Source organism: Trichechus manatus, unplaced genomic scaffold (genome assembly GCF_000243295.1).
Source record: "Trichechus manatus latirostris isolate Lorelei unplaced genomic scaffold, TriManLat1.0 scaffold00213, whole genome shotgun sequence".
Classification (NCBI taxonomy): Eukaryota; Metazoa; Chordata; class Mammalia; order Sirenia; family Trichechidae; genus Trichechus; species Trichechus manatus.
Window position 1 is genome coordinate 1666691 of NW_004444149.1, and position 15981 is coordinate 1682671.

Genomic DNA, 15981 nt, shown 5'->3' on the forward strand with positions numbered 1-15981 from the left:
GGGACAGGAAAGCTGGTGATAGGGAACCCAACGTTGAGTAAGGATATTGTTGATGTGTTGTGAGATTGTTAACCATTGTCATAGGGCAACATTCGTAGTAACTGTTAAATGAGAAACTATTTTGTTCTGTAAGCCTTCATCTTAAGTGAGAATAACAGCACAATTCGAAGAGTGTAGACAGTGTCACTGAACCTTGCATGTAGAAATTTTTGAAATGGTGTATCTTTGGCTATGTGTATTTTCACCAAAAAATAAAAAAGGTTGAGAAGTTAGAGGGTTGTTATGTTGTGGGGCTGTTAACCAATGTCATAAAACAACATGTGTACTTCTGTTTCATGAGAAACTATTTGTTCTGTAAGCCTTCACCTGAAGTACAATAAAAAAAAAAAAAAATGAGTTTGGAGAAGAAGATTTGGTGAGCATTCACATGCGATACAAATATTTCACTTCTGTGGCCCATTCACAGAGGTCTGTCCACATATTTCTTCCCCATACCTCCTTGTTATCAATTTTCCAGTCATGTTCCTCCCAAGTCCCTGATGATCCAGCCAGACCATTGGCCACAGCCCATGAATCTGTATACAATTGCACATCTGGCTGTTTCTCCTTTCAAGCAAAAACAACCCAGGTGCACTGCTGGAAGTTCTGCCCACTGAGAGGATTTCCCTTCACCACTGTCCTTCACGGAGGTATTACTCAGTATTATGCAAACATTTTCTGGAAAAAAGAAGAGAAGATACTCCCTAACTCATTTTATGAGGCCATTATAATCCTGATATAAAATTTGACAAAGACCTTAGGAAATAAGAAAATTCATCTTAATGAAGATACAAAAAAATCTAGATCTAGAAAGGAATACTCTCAGTCTTAAAAAGGCATTTACAAAATCCCTATAGTTGGCATCATACTTAATTATGAAATATCTAATGCTTCCCACCCCACCCCCTCAAGATTGGGAAGACGCACAGATGTTACAGGTTTAATTGCATCCCCAAAAGGTTATGCTGAAGTCCTACCCCAGTACGTGTGTATGTGGCATTTGGAAATAAGCAGATGTAATTAGTTAACATGAGGTCATACTATCGTAGGGTAGACTGTAATTCAGTATGACTGATCCTAACAAAGAGAGAAGAGAGAGAGAGAGACAGAGGGAAGACAGCCGTGTGAAGACAGGTAGAGATTGGAGTTATGCTGCCAGGGAACACCTGGAGCTACCAGAAGCTGGAACAAACGAGGGATCGTCCCCTAGAGCCTTCAGAAAGAATATGGCTCTGTCAGAACCCTGAATTTTAGATTTCTATCCTCCAGAACTGTGAGACAATAAATTTCTGTTGTTTTAAGCCACCCTCTTCGTAGTAATTTGTTACAGCATTCCTAGGAAAATAATACAGATGTCCACTATCACTATTCTGTTCGGCATTGTCCTGGATATCCTAGCTAGCGCAATAAGGCAAGCAAAGGTTTATAAGGCATGAAGATGAGGAAGAAAGTAGAATTACTTTTATTCACAGATGACATGACCATTTGTGTAGAAAATCTAAAAGTATCTGTAAGAAAACTACTAGTCACAAAATTACTGGAAACAGATATTTAGCATATTGGAAGCAAACAACTGGAAAATGAAAAATTTTTAAAGTTTAGAAAAGTATTATAAAAAACTAAAATACCATATTTTTACAAAGATAAACGGACACCTATGTTTGTCTGCTAACCACTCCCGTGAGGTATTTTTATACACACTGCTATGCCATCTTTTTTTTACAAGTTGTTGTAAAAGAAAATTTAGCACAGCATGCTTACAAAAATACCTCACAGGGGGAGGGAGCGTCAACAGACAAATGTAGAAGGCATGTGTTATTTGCGCAAAATAGGGTAATCAGGAATAAATTTATCCAAAACAGGCATGACCTCTACACTGAAAGCTAAAACATTGCTCAGAGAAATTAAGAAGATCCAACTAAAGGGATAGATACACCATGTTCAGGAATTGGAAGCCTCTATTGTTGTGTTCTGTATAATCCAAATCCTAATACCAGCAGACTTTTCTGTAAAAACTAATAATCTGGTTCTAAAATGGAAATGCAGAAACCCTAGAATATTTAAAATGATCTTTAAAAAGAAAAAGCTGGAAGACTTATGCTACCTGATTTCAAGAATTACTATAAATCTGTTGAATCAAAACTGTGGTACTGGCATGACTAGATCTCTGTAACAGAATTAAGGACCCAGAAATACACCCAAGCTTTTGTGGTCATTTGATTATTAATAGAGGTGCCAAAGCAATTCAATAGGGAAAGAAACATCCTTTCAATAAATTGTGCTAAAACAACTGGATGTCCATGTGAAAAGAATTAAACTTTTAACCCTATCTCATATCAAATACAAACTTGATTTGACATGAATCATAAACTTAACATAAAAGTTAAAACTATAAAGCTTTTAGAAGAAAGCATAGGGAGAATATCTTCATAACCTGAGGGTAAGCAAAGACTTCTTAGATAGGAAACAGCAATAACTATCAAAGAAAATTTTGATAAATTATTCTTCAATAAATTTAAAACTTCTGTCTGTCAAAACGGACCATTACAAAATGAAAAGGGAGGACACCAACTGGGAGAAAATATTCACAAAACATACCTGGCAATGGGCTCGTATCCAGAATATGTAAAGAAATCCTACAAAGCAATTAAAAAAAAGAAGACAACAAACAACTCAGTTTAAAATGGGCAAAAGATTTGAACAGACACTTCACCAAAGAAAAGATACAAATGGCTGATAAGCACATGAAAAAGTACTCAACATCGTTAGTCATCAGGGAAATACAAATTAGAACCACAGTAAGATACCATACATCCACCAGAGTGGCTAAAATTAAAAATACAAGTGTTGGCAAGGATGTGGAACAACCAGAATTCTCATACATAGCTGTGAGAGAGTAAAATGATACAACCACTTTTTAAAAAGTTCTGGCAGTTTTTTGTAGAACAGAACATATACCTACCCAAGAGAAATGAGTACATATGTCGGTAATGAATGTTCATTCATAGTAACTTCAATTCACAACAGTGAAAAACTGGAGAGCCCGGGTGTCCATCAGTAGAAAATGGATAATCTAACTTTGGGTATATTCCATACAGTAGACTTGTTGTTGTTGTTAGATGCCACTGAGTCAGTTCTGACTCATAGCGACCCTGGGTACAACAGAACAAAACACTGTCTGGTCCGACGCCATCCTCACAGTCATTGTTATGTTTGAGCTCACTCTTGCAGCCACTGTGTCAGTCCATCTCATTGAGGATCTTCTTCTCTTTTGCTGACCTTCTACTAGTCAGCAATAAAAAGGAGGAGGAAAAAAAATTCTGATACATGCAACAACATGGATTAATCTGAAAAACTTTATGATAAACAGACTTCCGCTTCTAGAAAGACGGAATACTTTTCCCACTCCTTCCATTAAATACTATGAAAAATATATGAAAACGTAGTACATATCACATTTTAAAACAAGACTGAAAGGTAGAAGAAAAAGCAGTTATGGACCTCAGGACCTGAGGAATAACAGGGTTTTCTTTTTGCCTCATATAACCCAGACTTGGAGCTGAAGAAGCTGACAACCTAGAAACATCAGTGGCTACTAACAAAACCCCAACAAAAGCTTGCTAGCTCTATCGAAAGGAGCAGAAAAGGGACAATCACTCATCATACCAAGAACCTGGATGATCTCAAACCGAATGAAAAAAGACAATTGATAGATGCCAACACCAAAATGTTAGAATTATCTAACAAAGATGTTAAAGCAACCATGATAAAAATGTTTCAGTGAGAAATTATGAACATGCATGAAACAGATTAAGAAATAGAAGACCTCAGCAAAGAAATAGAAAATAAAAAAAAAAACACATGGAAATTTTACAGCTGAAAAAGTAACCAAATGTTAAAAGTCGGATGGAGTCAACATCAGCCTGGAGGGGATAGAGAAAAGAATCCAGGAACTGGAAGATAGAATAATACAGATTGTCCAATCTGAGCAACAGAAAAAATAGACTGGGAACAAACAAAAATACAGAGGCTCAGTGACCTGAGGGACTATGACAAAAGATCTAACATTCATATCACTGGAGTCCTGAAAGGAGAGAAAAATAGGGCAAGACTGAAAAAGTACTGGAAGAAATAATAGCTGAAGTTTACAAATTTGGCAAGAGACAAACCTACAGATCCAAGAAGCTCTCAAAATTTTGTGTCTTTAGTCTTCTGAAGTTTGATTATAATGTGTCTCAGCATGAATTTCTTTGAGTTTGTCTTGTTTGAGGTTCGATCACTTTCTTGAATCATAATAAAATACACAAACCACGGCTAAATAAATCAGGGAAAAAGAGAAAAGGTGCAGATACACATTAGGAATGAATAAGGGGACATCATTAGAAATATTATAAAGATTCTAAAAGTCTGTAAGAGAATATTGATTGTGGTTGTTGTTAGCTGCCACCAAGTCATTTCTAACTCATGGTGACTCCTTGTGTGTAGAGTAGAACTGTAATCCATAGGATTCTCAAGGCTGTGACCTTTCAGAAGCAGATCGCCAGGCACAATGTGCCTCTGTTTGGGTTCAAACTGCCAGCCTTTCAGCTAGTAGTCAAGCATCTAACCATTTGAGCCACTTCAGGGACTCCATATATGATAACAAGGATGTAAATTTGAATTTTAACAAAGAAATTGAAGATGCAGCTATTGGTCTTTGTTCATCTGGAACAAAAAAGAAAAAAGGAAACCCAGGAATCAGAGAAGGAGTTGGACTACAGTACTAATTGTCTACATGAACCACTGCCTCCTCACCATGAGACCAGAAGATCTAGGTGGCTACTACTACTGAACATTCTGATCAAGAGCATAATAGAGGAATCCTGATAAAAAGGGAGGAAAATGTCAAACAGAACTTCAAATTCTTGCAGAATCCAGACTTAACTGGACCTTTTAAATCTGGAGTAGTCCCCAAAACTAAGGCCCTGAGTTGTTCTTCAAACCTTGAATTAAAACTCTGCCCTGAAGTCACCTTTAAACTAAACGACACCTTATCCTGAGGTGAAGATTGTCACCCTTGAGTACTGCATTACTTAAAAAAATTTATATAAGACCAAAGGGTCAACAGCTCTTTTAAAGTATAGATGAGAAGGTTGAGGGGCAGGGAGTTAAGTAAATGGAAGTGAAACAATGGGAACAGAAAAAACGAGAACGTTGACACAAAGTGAATAACATAACCAGTCTCACTGATCATTATGTCTAGAAACTGTGGAATGGGAGTGGGTTTTGCTGGGTATATTTTCATGAAAAATAATTTTTTTTTAAAAATGACAATTTCTTTAAAAATTACCAAACTTGATCCAAGAAGAAATAGAAAACTGGCCTATAAATAGACCAGTAATCTTCCCAACAAAAGGCACTAGTTTTGGAATGTTTTATGGAGGAATTTTATAAGCCTTTATAAATACAGATAATTCTTACACAAACAATTGCTAAGAATAGGCCAGAAGACTTAATTTCCCATTTCATTTTATTACGTTAATATAAACTTGTTAGTAAAATCTAATAAACAGTATGAGAAAAAAACAGTAGGCCAATATCACTAAAAACTAGATGCATGAATCCTAAATTCAGTCTTCTCAAACCACTTCTAGATGTGATTTAAAAATAACATGTAAGGTTTCTCCTAGGAATATAAAGGTATTTTAACATTAGAAATTATATTCATGTAATTCACCAGATAAGCAGTATAAAGGAGAAATTCTATTTGATCATTTCCATAAATGTAGAAAAGCATGTTTCTTAATTCAACAGTTAATCAAACTCTTAGCCAACCAGGAGTAGAGACAGAAGTTCCTTGACTAATGAGAAGTGTCACCAGAACCAGCAGCAAACACTGTTCTTAACGGTGAAGCTTTAGAAGCTTTGTCATTAAAGTCTGTAACAAGATTAAGAATGTTCATTATCCCTGCTATTGCTCAAATTTATACTGGAAGTTATAGCCAGTACAGTAGGAAAGAAAAGTAAGAGGTGCCAGGGTGGAAAGCGAGAAACAAAATTAGCAGGCACTATTCCCAACAATAGGAAACCCTGGCGGGGTGGTCATTAAGCACTACAGCTGCTAACCAAAAGGTCGGCAGTTTGAATCCACCAGGTGCTCCTTGGAAACTCTATGGGGCAGTTCTACTCTGTCCTGTAGGGTTGCTATTAGTCAGAATCGACTTGATGGCAACGGGTTATTCCCAGCAATATGACTGTGCACATAGTGAACCCAAAAGAATCTACAGACAAACTATTAGAACCAATAAAACTTCCATAAGGTGAACATTAAAAACCTAGTGGCTCAACTGGACTAAACCAAAAGCCAAGAAGTTTCCTGAATACAGCCAAACACTTCGAGGGACAGAGTAGCAGGGGCGGGGGTCTGGGGACCATGGTATCAGGGGACATCTCGGTCAATTGGCGTAACGAAGTTTACTAAGAAAATGTTCTGCATCCCACTTTGGTGAGTGGCGTCTGGGGTCTTAAAAGCTAGCAAGCAGCTATCTAAGACGCATCACTTGGTCCCAACCCACCTGGAGCAAAAGCAGAATGAAAAACACCAAGGACACAAGGAAAGTATTAGCCCAAGAGACAGAAAGGGCCACATAAACCAGAGACTTCATCAGCCTGAGACCAGAAGAACTAGATGGTGCCCGGCTACCAGCAATGACTGCCCTGACAGGGAACACAACAGAGAGTCCCTGATGGAGCAGGAGAAAAGTGGGGCGCAGAACTCAAATTAGTAAAAAGACAGGATTAATGGTCTGACTGAGACTGGAGGGGCCCCGGACTCTCTGTTAGCCCAGAACTGAAACCATTCCCAAAGCCAACTCTTCAGACAAAGATTAGACTAGACTACGGGACATAAAATGATACTTGTGAGGAGAGTGCTTCTTAGCTCAAATAGATACATAGGACTAAATGGGCAGGTCCTGTCGGGAGGTGAGACGAGAGGGAAAAAGGGACAGGGTTGGCTGAATGGACATGGGAAATCCAGGGTAGAAAGGAGGAATGTGCCATCACAGTACAGGGAGAGCAGCTAGGTTCACATAGCAATGAGTGTATAAATTTTTTTATGAGAAACTGACTTGAACTGTAAACTTTCACTTGAAGCATAATAATAATTTTTTAAAAACCTAGTGGCTTTCTTATATACCAGCCAATTAGAAGACATAATTTTTAAAAGGATCTCATTCACAATAGCAATGAAAACTAAGTACTTGCGTATAAATCTAATGAAATTTGTACAATCTTAATGGAGAAAATTGTAAGTTAAAAACATAAATAAAAAACATAAAACATAAGTAAGATATTTGGGTGGGACAGTTAAAACATTTTAAAGGTATAGGTTGTCTTAGAGTAAAAACACTGGTACTCTGTTAAAGGAAAAGCAGAGAGATTTATTGAAGGTTCAGAACAGTTCGAACCGGGGACATGTTCATTTTCACAAAGTGAAAACCGACACTTCGAGGTGATGGAGGAACAGTTATAGGGTAAGATAAGGAACTAAAGGTACAATAGTCTGATTGGAAGTTACAATGCCAGATGTCGAGGATTATTATTAAGCCGTTAAAGCAGTGTGGTATTGGTGCAGGCATAGGAAAAAGAAGTCAGTGGAACAAAATAGCCTATAAGTTTACCCTACAAGTTTGAAAACTTGGTATTTGGGATTGAAATCATTTGAGAAAGGATGGGCTATTCCATAAAAGGGGTTAAGATTTTTTACCATCTGCAGGAATTAAAATTAGCTCCTTAATTCCCAACATAACAAATTCCAAATAGATTAAAAACCTAAATGAAAAAACAAAATTTTAAAACTTTTAGAAGAAAATATAGAATATTTTTATGACATTTGGACAGAGAAGAACACAAAATGCATAAACCCCATAGGAAAAGACTGATACTAACTACCATATTGCACAGAGCAGCTCTACTAATCAGGGATGAATGTGGTGGTTTATAATCAGGGCTTTGAACAGGTTCCTTCAGGTTCGAACCCCTGCTGAGAATTTGCATTTCTAACAAGTTCTGAGGCTAACAAGTTCTGCTAATGCTGCTGGTTAGGGACCAATTCTGAGAACCACTAGTAGAGCAGTGGGTCTCAAAATTTATTATACATAAGTATCATCTGGGGATCTTGTTAAACTGTAGATTCTGATTCAGTATTTTGGGGGTGGAAATGCAAATTATCAGCAAGGGTTTGAACCAGAATGAACCCATTTGAAGCCCTGTCAATACCTCTGTCAAAAGTACAGGTATTTAAATAAGGTTTAGAAGGAAGAAAAGGGCATAAATTGATAGAGAAGATTCAGTTTTGCATGGGAGGAATGACACAATGTGGAAGCAGGATGCCAAGTTTTATTTAAGAACTTGTGCTTAGAAAGAGTAAAATTCAGGAAACAATGAGGAAAGAAGCTGGTAATTGTTTAAAGGGGTTGAAAGGAAACAGTGGAGTACTTGAAGCTTATGCCATGGAATATGTATTTTTCGTTCACTTATTCATTCAGCAAGTATTTATTCAATACCCACTCTGTGATCAGGCAGTTTTCTAGATGCTTGGGTTACATCGATAAACAAACAGACAAAGGTCCATGCCTTTGTAAAGCTTACATTCTTCCAGTGGGGGTGGGGACCACAATATCCCTGTATTTCTGGGTCTCACTTATTTTTCCTCAGGTTGAAAAATCCATAAACTTGCATTCTTACTAGTGTGTTGTTCAGTGAAATTTGAACAAGAGTTTTATGTTGATGACTTTGGTCGTTGTTCCTAACACACTTGAGGTGCATTTCTCTCAGACAGCGGAGAACTGCCACTACAAGCTTTTTCGTTATGAACCACTTACACAGAAGGGAGCCCTGGCTGCACAGTGGTTAAAGCAGTTGGCTGTTATCTGAGAGGTCGGTGGTTTGAAAGATGTGGCAGTCAGCTTCAGTAAAGACGTACAGCCTTGGAAACCCCATGGGGCAGTTCTACTCTGCCCTACAGGGTCAGTCTGAGTTGAAATCGACTTGAGGGCAGTGGGTTTGGTTTGGTATACAGAATAACAAAGGGGAAATTAATAAATCTTATCTATTTGTAGTGATACTATAATCCAGTAGTCAGATTAAATAACCAAATTAAGCCTTTTCTGAAGAGCAAGTCATCATCATCATGGAAACAAACCAAGTTGTTCACTGGAAATAGGAAAGAGACAAAGTCATCCTTATCTCTCTGCTCTTTTTGTTGAGTACCTCCCTTCTCTTTGATTTCCTCTTTTGCCTAACTACCTGATTAACAATGGAGTGTTTCTGTGGAGATTTTCCACTTCCAAATCCTGTTGTTCATTCCCCTTCATACTAGGATTGATTTTGGAAAAGAAAATCAGCATGAACTTCTCCCTTCTTGATTTCAAGGTCAACACAGGCTTAGAGCTACTATAGTCCCTTCCTTGAAATGATTTGATTGCCCATAAATTCAATTTTATTTTAAGGAGGAAAGTGAAGGATTTTTTTGCTCCTTCTTTAGTAATCAGTGGCAAGACCATCTCAAGACTCCAGCCACAACAGCAATAAGAAAAACCTACAGAAAATTTCATGTCATCTAATTATCAAATGGATAGAAAGTGATTTTTTCTCTTTTTTAAAATACGGATTAGCTAAAGAATTTTTTTTTTTTTCTGAAATAAGGAACTCCTGAATAGGTTCCCTGGGACATCACCTCCAGTGGAAGTTGATCAAAGCAATCTTTTTAGGTGGCTTTCACTTCTTGGAAATGGTTGTCATTTCATAGAGGAAAGGAGAGGCTGACTATCATACTTTTTTTTCCCCAGCTCTCAGTATATGGATTAGACACAGCAGAGAGCAGAAATACAAATAATGCCAGGAAAAGCATTGTAACAGCTACGGATACTTGTTGCTAGGAAAGCCCAAGATGTTAGGCTGTGGGAAAAATTGTGGTTTTGAGGTTAATTGGAATGGATGTGGATGCTTGCTTTTCTAGGAGGAGAAAGAAAAAGTTTTGTTTTTTAATTCAGAATTTACTGTCTACTTCACTTTTTTACACTCTCTTCTTTAGAGAAAACATGTAGGGTGTTACTGGCGAAGGAGTTAACCACTTTCGTTAAGGTGTTTGTCCCATATTCTGAGGACCGGTCTTGACTTTTTGAGAAATTATATTTTTATTGTTATTAAGATATTAAGAAACAATGAGTACGTGCTCATTGTAAAAAAAAAAAGAAAAAAAAATTTTAAAAAAATAGACAAGTGTAAATTAAAAGGTAAAACTCCTTCCTCAGAGATACAATAGTTTCGTGTATACCCTTTCAGACTTTTTTCTACACACATTTTTCCCCAACACTTTAGTTATTATGAAGTTTTTCAATATATAGAAAACAAAACAGTGAGCACCCAATATCCCACCACCTAGATTCTACAATTAACATTTTACTGTACTTGATTTATCAAATATCTGTCTGTCCATCTCCTTATCCATCTGTTAATCCATCTTATTTTCGGATGCACTCTAAATTGTAGACATCAATATATTTCCCCTTAAATATTTTAGCACACTTACCATAAACAGGAGCCCTGGTGGCGCAGTGGTTCAGAGCTCCTCTGCTAACCAAAGGGTTTGCATTTCGAATCCACCCGTGGCCCCTTGGAAACCCTATGAGACAGTTCTTCTCTGTCCTATAGGGTTGCTGTGAGTTGGAATCCACTCAACAGCAATGATTTTATATAAACCAGTTCAATATTTGTTAATAGGTTTTTCTTTTGAGGTAGCATTAAAATCTGTTTAAGATTTTCACAATATTAAAATTGTATATGAACTCACAAGCTTTGTTTTACAGTTCACGAACCAGGAACGCCTGGTCTGAAAATTAGGCAAGAGATTCACAGCACGTAACAGGCGGGAACGCTTTTGTAATGGCAGGTAGTCCTGATTGGCTAGCTTTGGTTTCCGTTTCCGGGAGAGTCAATTGATTGACTTAGATTTCGGCTGCTGAGAAAGCCAGGAATTTACTTGAAATGGAAAGTTAGGTTTTAGTGTACTGTTGTGGGGCTTAGCAAAAGCGACTCCATTTTGGGCCTAGTTTAGTCAGTATATTAGGTTAATAAAATGCACACATCTTATATGTACATTTGCTGAGGTTTTTTTCAAATATATACACCTGTCTAACCGAAACCGTTCTCAAGGTAGAACATTATCATCACGCCAGAAACTTCTCTTATGCCCCTTTCCAGTCAGTCTTCAACATACATAGCTGTTTTTTTTTTTTAAGTATTTTCATAAATGAGCTCATGCGATACATGCTGTGAGTCGCAGAACATGTTACGGATATGTTTCTATGTCAATACATGCATACTTTTTTTTAATAGCTGCATAATATCTCATTTTTTTAGTGTACCAAAATTAATTTTCCAGTTGATAGACCTTTAAGTTGTTCCCACTTTTTCACTACAGACTTCATAGTTATCATTCAGCTTTGGTTCCTTTATTAGTTTCCTAAGGCTGCCGTAACAAAATACCATAAATTGAGTGGCTTATAAGAACAGATTTCTTTGTTTGGCAGTCCTAGAAGCTAGAAGTCCAAAACCCGAATATCAGCAGTGTTGATTCCTTCTGAGAGTCTGAGGATTCTTTCTGTGTGTCTCTTCCTTTTTTATAAGGACATCATTCAGATTGGATTAGGACCCACCCTACTCCAGTATGACCTCGGCTCCAAAAACCCTATTTCCTAACAAGGTCACATTCACACATACGGGGTTAGGACTTAAACGTATCTTTCAGGGGGACACAATAACAGTTGTGTTCATAAGAGTTCCCTGTCAAGAATTAGACCCTATCAGCTATAACCCCAAACCAAAAGAAAACAAACCCATTGCCATTAAGTTGATTCTGACTCACAGCGACCCTAAAGGACATAGTAGAACTGTCCCCACAGGATTTCCAAGGAGCGACTGGTGGATTCCAACTGCCGACCTGTCGGTTAGCAGCCGTAGCTCTTAACCACTGTGCCACCAAGGCTCCACTATGACCCCAGACTCTTATTATATTACCTTGTCTTTATAGGTGATTTCCCCCTATATGCCGTAATCCATGCCATCGGTTTTGTCCAATTAACAAACATCACTTATTACATGTTAGCATAAATAACATTCTTTTACCAAAAAATAGCTATTTCAGAAAAATTAGTGGTAAGAGTGACTGTTTTACATTTTTGCAAATCTGTTTGTCTGACTTAATAGAAGACAACTACATTCTCAAATCTGCTTTTGCATTCAATCTGTTGTGATATGTTATTTTGGTTGGAGTACATGAAGGAAATCCAGCCTCATACAGATATGTAGTTGGAAAAGAGCATTTAATAACAATTTCAGACAATTGTGGAATTCTTCTTTGATACCATACCATAAATATAAAAGAGATAATTTCCTTAAAAGTTTATTGTGATGTACAATCTAAAATCAATGATCAATTTTTTGTTACATTAGAATTCATTGGTCTCTCTTGCAGTTTGAATGGTTCCTTTACCCGTGTATGGTTTTATAACTTCATGCACTGATCATTTGAAAAATATCGATTCACTGAGTTATGTTGTTAACGGCCATTGAGTCAGCCCCCCTGATTCTGGGTGAACACATTCTCAAAGGAACAAAACGCTGCCCAGTCCTGTGCAGTCCTCATCATCAGTTGCAGATTGGACCACTGTGATCATAGTTATATAACTCTTCTAAATGTTGACACATTTCCTTATATTTATCAAAAATTTTACATTTGTTAATATCACCACCAATTTTGTCAGAAAAGTCTTTGTTAAGTATTGGAAAGCTGATAAGCTGTCAATAGTGGATACAAATTTTCCAAAATTCTCATATTCACTTGAAAGCTCAAATTTTATCATTGGCAACAAATACTCTCTGTTGTGTTTCTTGAAGTGACAAGCTCACTTCATTTTTAGTACTCAAGTCTGCATAACCACAATTTGTCAGTTGCTCTTTCAAGTAAAAATGGTGTTCCCTGAAAAGTGCTGCTAGTTCAGCTTGCCAGTCAGTTTCACAAGTGCTTTTCCTTAAGATAACCGTCAAACTTCAGTATGAAGCACAAGTGTTTGATGTATATTTTCCATTGTACCACACAAAATATTAAAAATCTTGGCTCATGGGTCTAGATTTCACATAATTTTTTACTACCTCAGAGCATTCTTGAATGATGCTGGCATTTTTATTGTAAGTATGTGGTGGGGAAGAATACAATGATTGCTAGTTCAGCTGTGTGCCATTGCCTTGGTTCGTGCTAAGGTGCTGGCAGTTTTTCCCCCGTTGCTTTTGCACCATTAGTGCAAATGTCAGCGTGATGAGAAAGGCACATAACATCTTAATATTATTATTAAAATAGCTTTAGCCTCAGTGGACCCTTTGGAGTCAGCAGAGCACACTTTGCAAACTTCTGGTCTAAAGATGAATGGACAAATATCCAAATAACAAAACAAACTGTAAGTCCTACAAGAAGAGAGCCAAGCATTATAGGGGTTTGAGAGGACAGAAAGGTCATATAGAGTCAGGAATTTAGAAGAGCCTTTTTAAGGCAGAAGGAGTCCTTTGGTGGTGCGAGCAGTTAATGTGTTCAACTGCTAACCAAACCCTGAGGTGCCTAGGAAGAAAGGCCTGGCAGTCTACTTCCAAAAGATCAGTCTTTGAAAGCCCTATAGAGCACAGTTCTAATTTGACACACACGGGGTTGCCATGAGTCAGAATCAACTCTACCACAACTAATTAGGTTTTAAGGTAGAAAGGGAGCTTTGAAGTTGACCTTAAAGAGTACCATGTCAATAGATGGAGAAAAATTTTAACAGATCATAAATTTACTTGGAAAAACTCAACTTATTTAAATGCAGAGATTCTTAGTTTAGAAAACTCTTGTATTTTCCCTTTTTATAGTCAACCTTTGATTATGTACAGTAATGAAGGAGATCAGAAGCCAGATGCTCTATAGTTAATAATTTATAATCTAACAGTTGTTAGTATTTATTTTGCTTCATAATGACCTGTGTATTTTTGGTAGCAGATCTGCTATTAGTTGTTTTACATACCAGTTTACCAGTTGCCATCAAGTCAATTCCAGATTATGGCAACCCTATGTGTGTCCAAGTAGAACCAAGTAGAACCAGGCCTTTCTTCCTAGGCACCTCTGGGTAGACTCTAACCTCCAATCTTTCCATTAACAGCCAAGTGTGTTAACCATTTGCACCACCCAGTGACTCCTGTTGTTTTATATAGGTTACTATGAAAATATGCCTTAACGGAGCACTACAAAAGAGTAACAAATTGGGGATGAAAAAAGTATAAAATGAAAAATGAAATCTTTATTTTTCTAGTCAGTGCATATTAGATCTTGTGGCTCTTGGGGCCCCTTTTTATGAGGGCATGTCAGAATAGATATTGAAATTGATAGTGTTTTTTGTTTCAGGAAAGTATCTAAGGCAAAAGAGAATTGACTTCCAGCTTCCCTATGACATCCTCTGGCAGTGGAAACACAATCAGGTACAACAGGCTCGTTTTACCAGGTTAATTCTTACGTGGTAAAGGGGGGAAACACAAGTCTTTTATCTGCCTGCTTGTTGCATTCTCCTGTTAGGAATTATCGAGAAGTGTCCCTGTGAAGGTTAAAGACTAACAAAAATGAATTTGCATCCATATTTAATGTGACCTGTTTGTCTTTACCCATACTGCAAAATGCAGTAAGTTCTTGGTTCCCTAGGCAACCTTCTGTTATTATTCTGGACTTTTATTTTGGTAGCAAAGATTCTGTTCTGTAAGAATCCTGTTTGATGCAGGTCTCAGGAGAATTTAGATGTACTGCCAGCAGCACTAAGAAATTTCAGGCTTTATTTTCTTTGGCTCCTTCCCATCAATTTGAAAGTTATTTTTCACATACAAAAGAGGTTCTTCTAGCAAGAGAGGCAGGGGAAATGTTTAACACTCTTGTACTTTTAAAAAATCTTTAATATATGTTGGCAATTAAAAATAGGAAAGTGTTGCTTTTCTTTCTTGCTTCCCTAATTGAAAAGTTTCCCCACGTAGCTTTTGTATTATGTTGCAGCCTTTAGGCCCCATAGTGAGAAACAGCCATTGGGAAACACAAGTAGTAATGCAGATGAACTGAGTGGGCTCCTAGGTTTTGCCAAAATGCCACCAACAATTAATTATGGAAAGCCAAAAGTAATTGACATTCCCCTCTGCATGTTCTTCTCTGATGGCCTCTCTTGAATTCTGAGAGGATCAATATGTTAGATATTTGTCTCAGAGAATTCTTAATAAAGAAGGAGACATTGCTTTGAATATACCCACGGAAATTTGATGGTGGGATTATTCCACTAGAATAAACAGTCTAGCCTGGATCAAATTGCTGTTTGTTCTCTACTGTCCTCTATGGCGGAATGCTGGCACACTGCATACCTGACTTCTAGTGCAGTCTTAATTTCAATGTGGTAATTTTTCCTGCTTGCCCCCTTCCTTTTCTTCCCTAAATTAATTGCTTTAATTAAAATGCGAAACTGGCAAATGTTGTTATATATATTTTTACAACAATAAAAACAAATGTGGAATGTTTTGCTCTCCAGTTCCCATCCTGAAAAGCCAGGGTACTCATCTTTTATGTTCCATATACTTACCTAGAGTCCCTGGGTGGCACAAACGGCTAAGTGCTTGACCACTACCGAAAGGTTAGTGGTTCTAACCCACCCAGAGGTGCCTGGGAAGAAAGGCCTGGCAATCTGCTTCTGAAAGGTCACAGACTTGAAAACCCTATGGAGCGCAATTCTACTCTGCAGCACATAGGGTAACCATGAGTCGAAATCAACTCAATGGCAGTTGGAAGAAAAAGAAGAACCATATACGCCAGCTGCTCCATGGAGAAAGATGTGGCAGTCTGCCTCCATA

At 37.5% G+C, this 15981-nt stretch overlaps 1 protein-coding gene across 6 annotated transcripts in view; it reads left to right on the top strand.

Annotated features, from left to right (window-relative positions):
- The window catches only part of ASH1L (ASH1 like histone lysine methyltransferase), a 239739-nt gene that overhangs the window by 185175 nt on the left and 38583 nt on the right, over positions 1-15981 (top strand). For all 6 annotated transcript variants that reach the window (XM_023742556.1, XM_023742554.1, XM_023742553.1 and 3 more), the window contains one exon: positions 14510-14583. In XM_023742556.1, coding sequence (XP_023598324.1) covers positions 14510-14583 — 74 coding nt within the window. The remainder of the gene's footprint in view (positions 1-14509; positions 14584-15981) is intronic.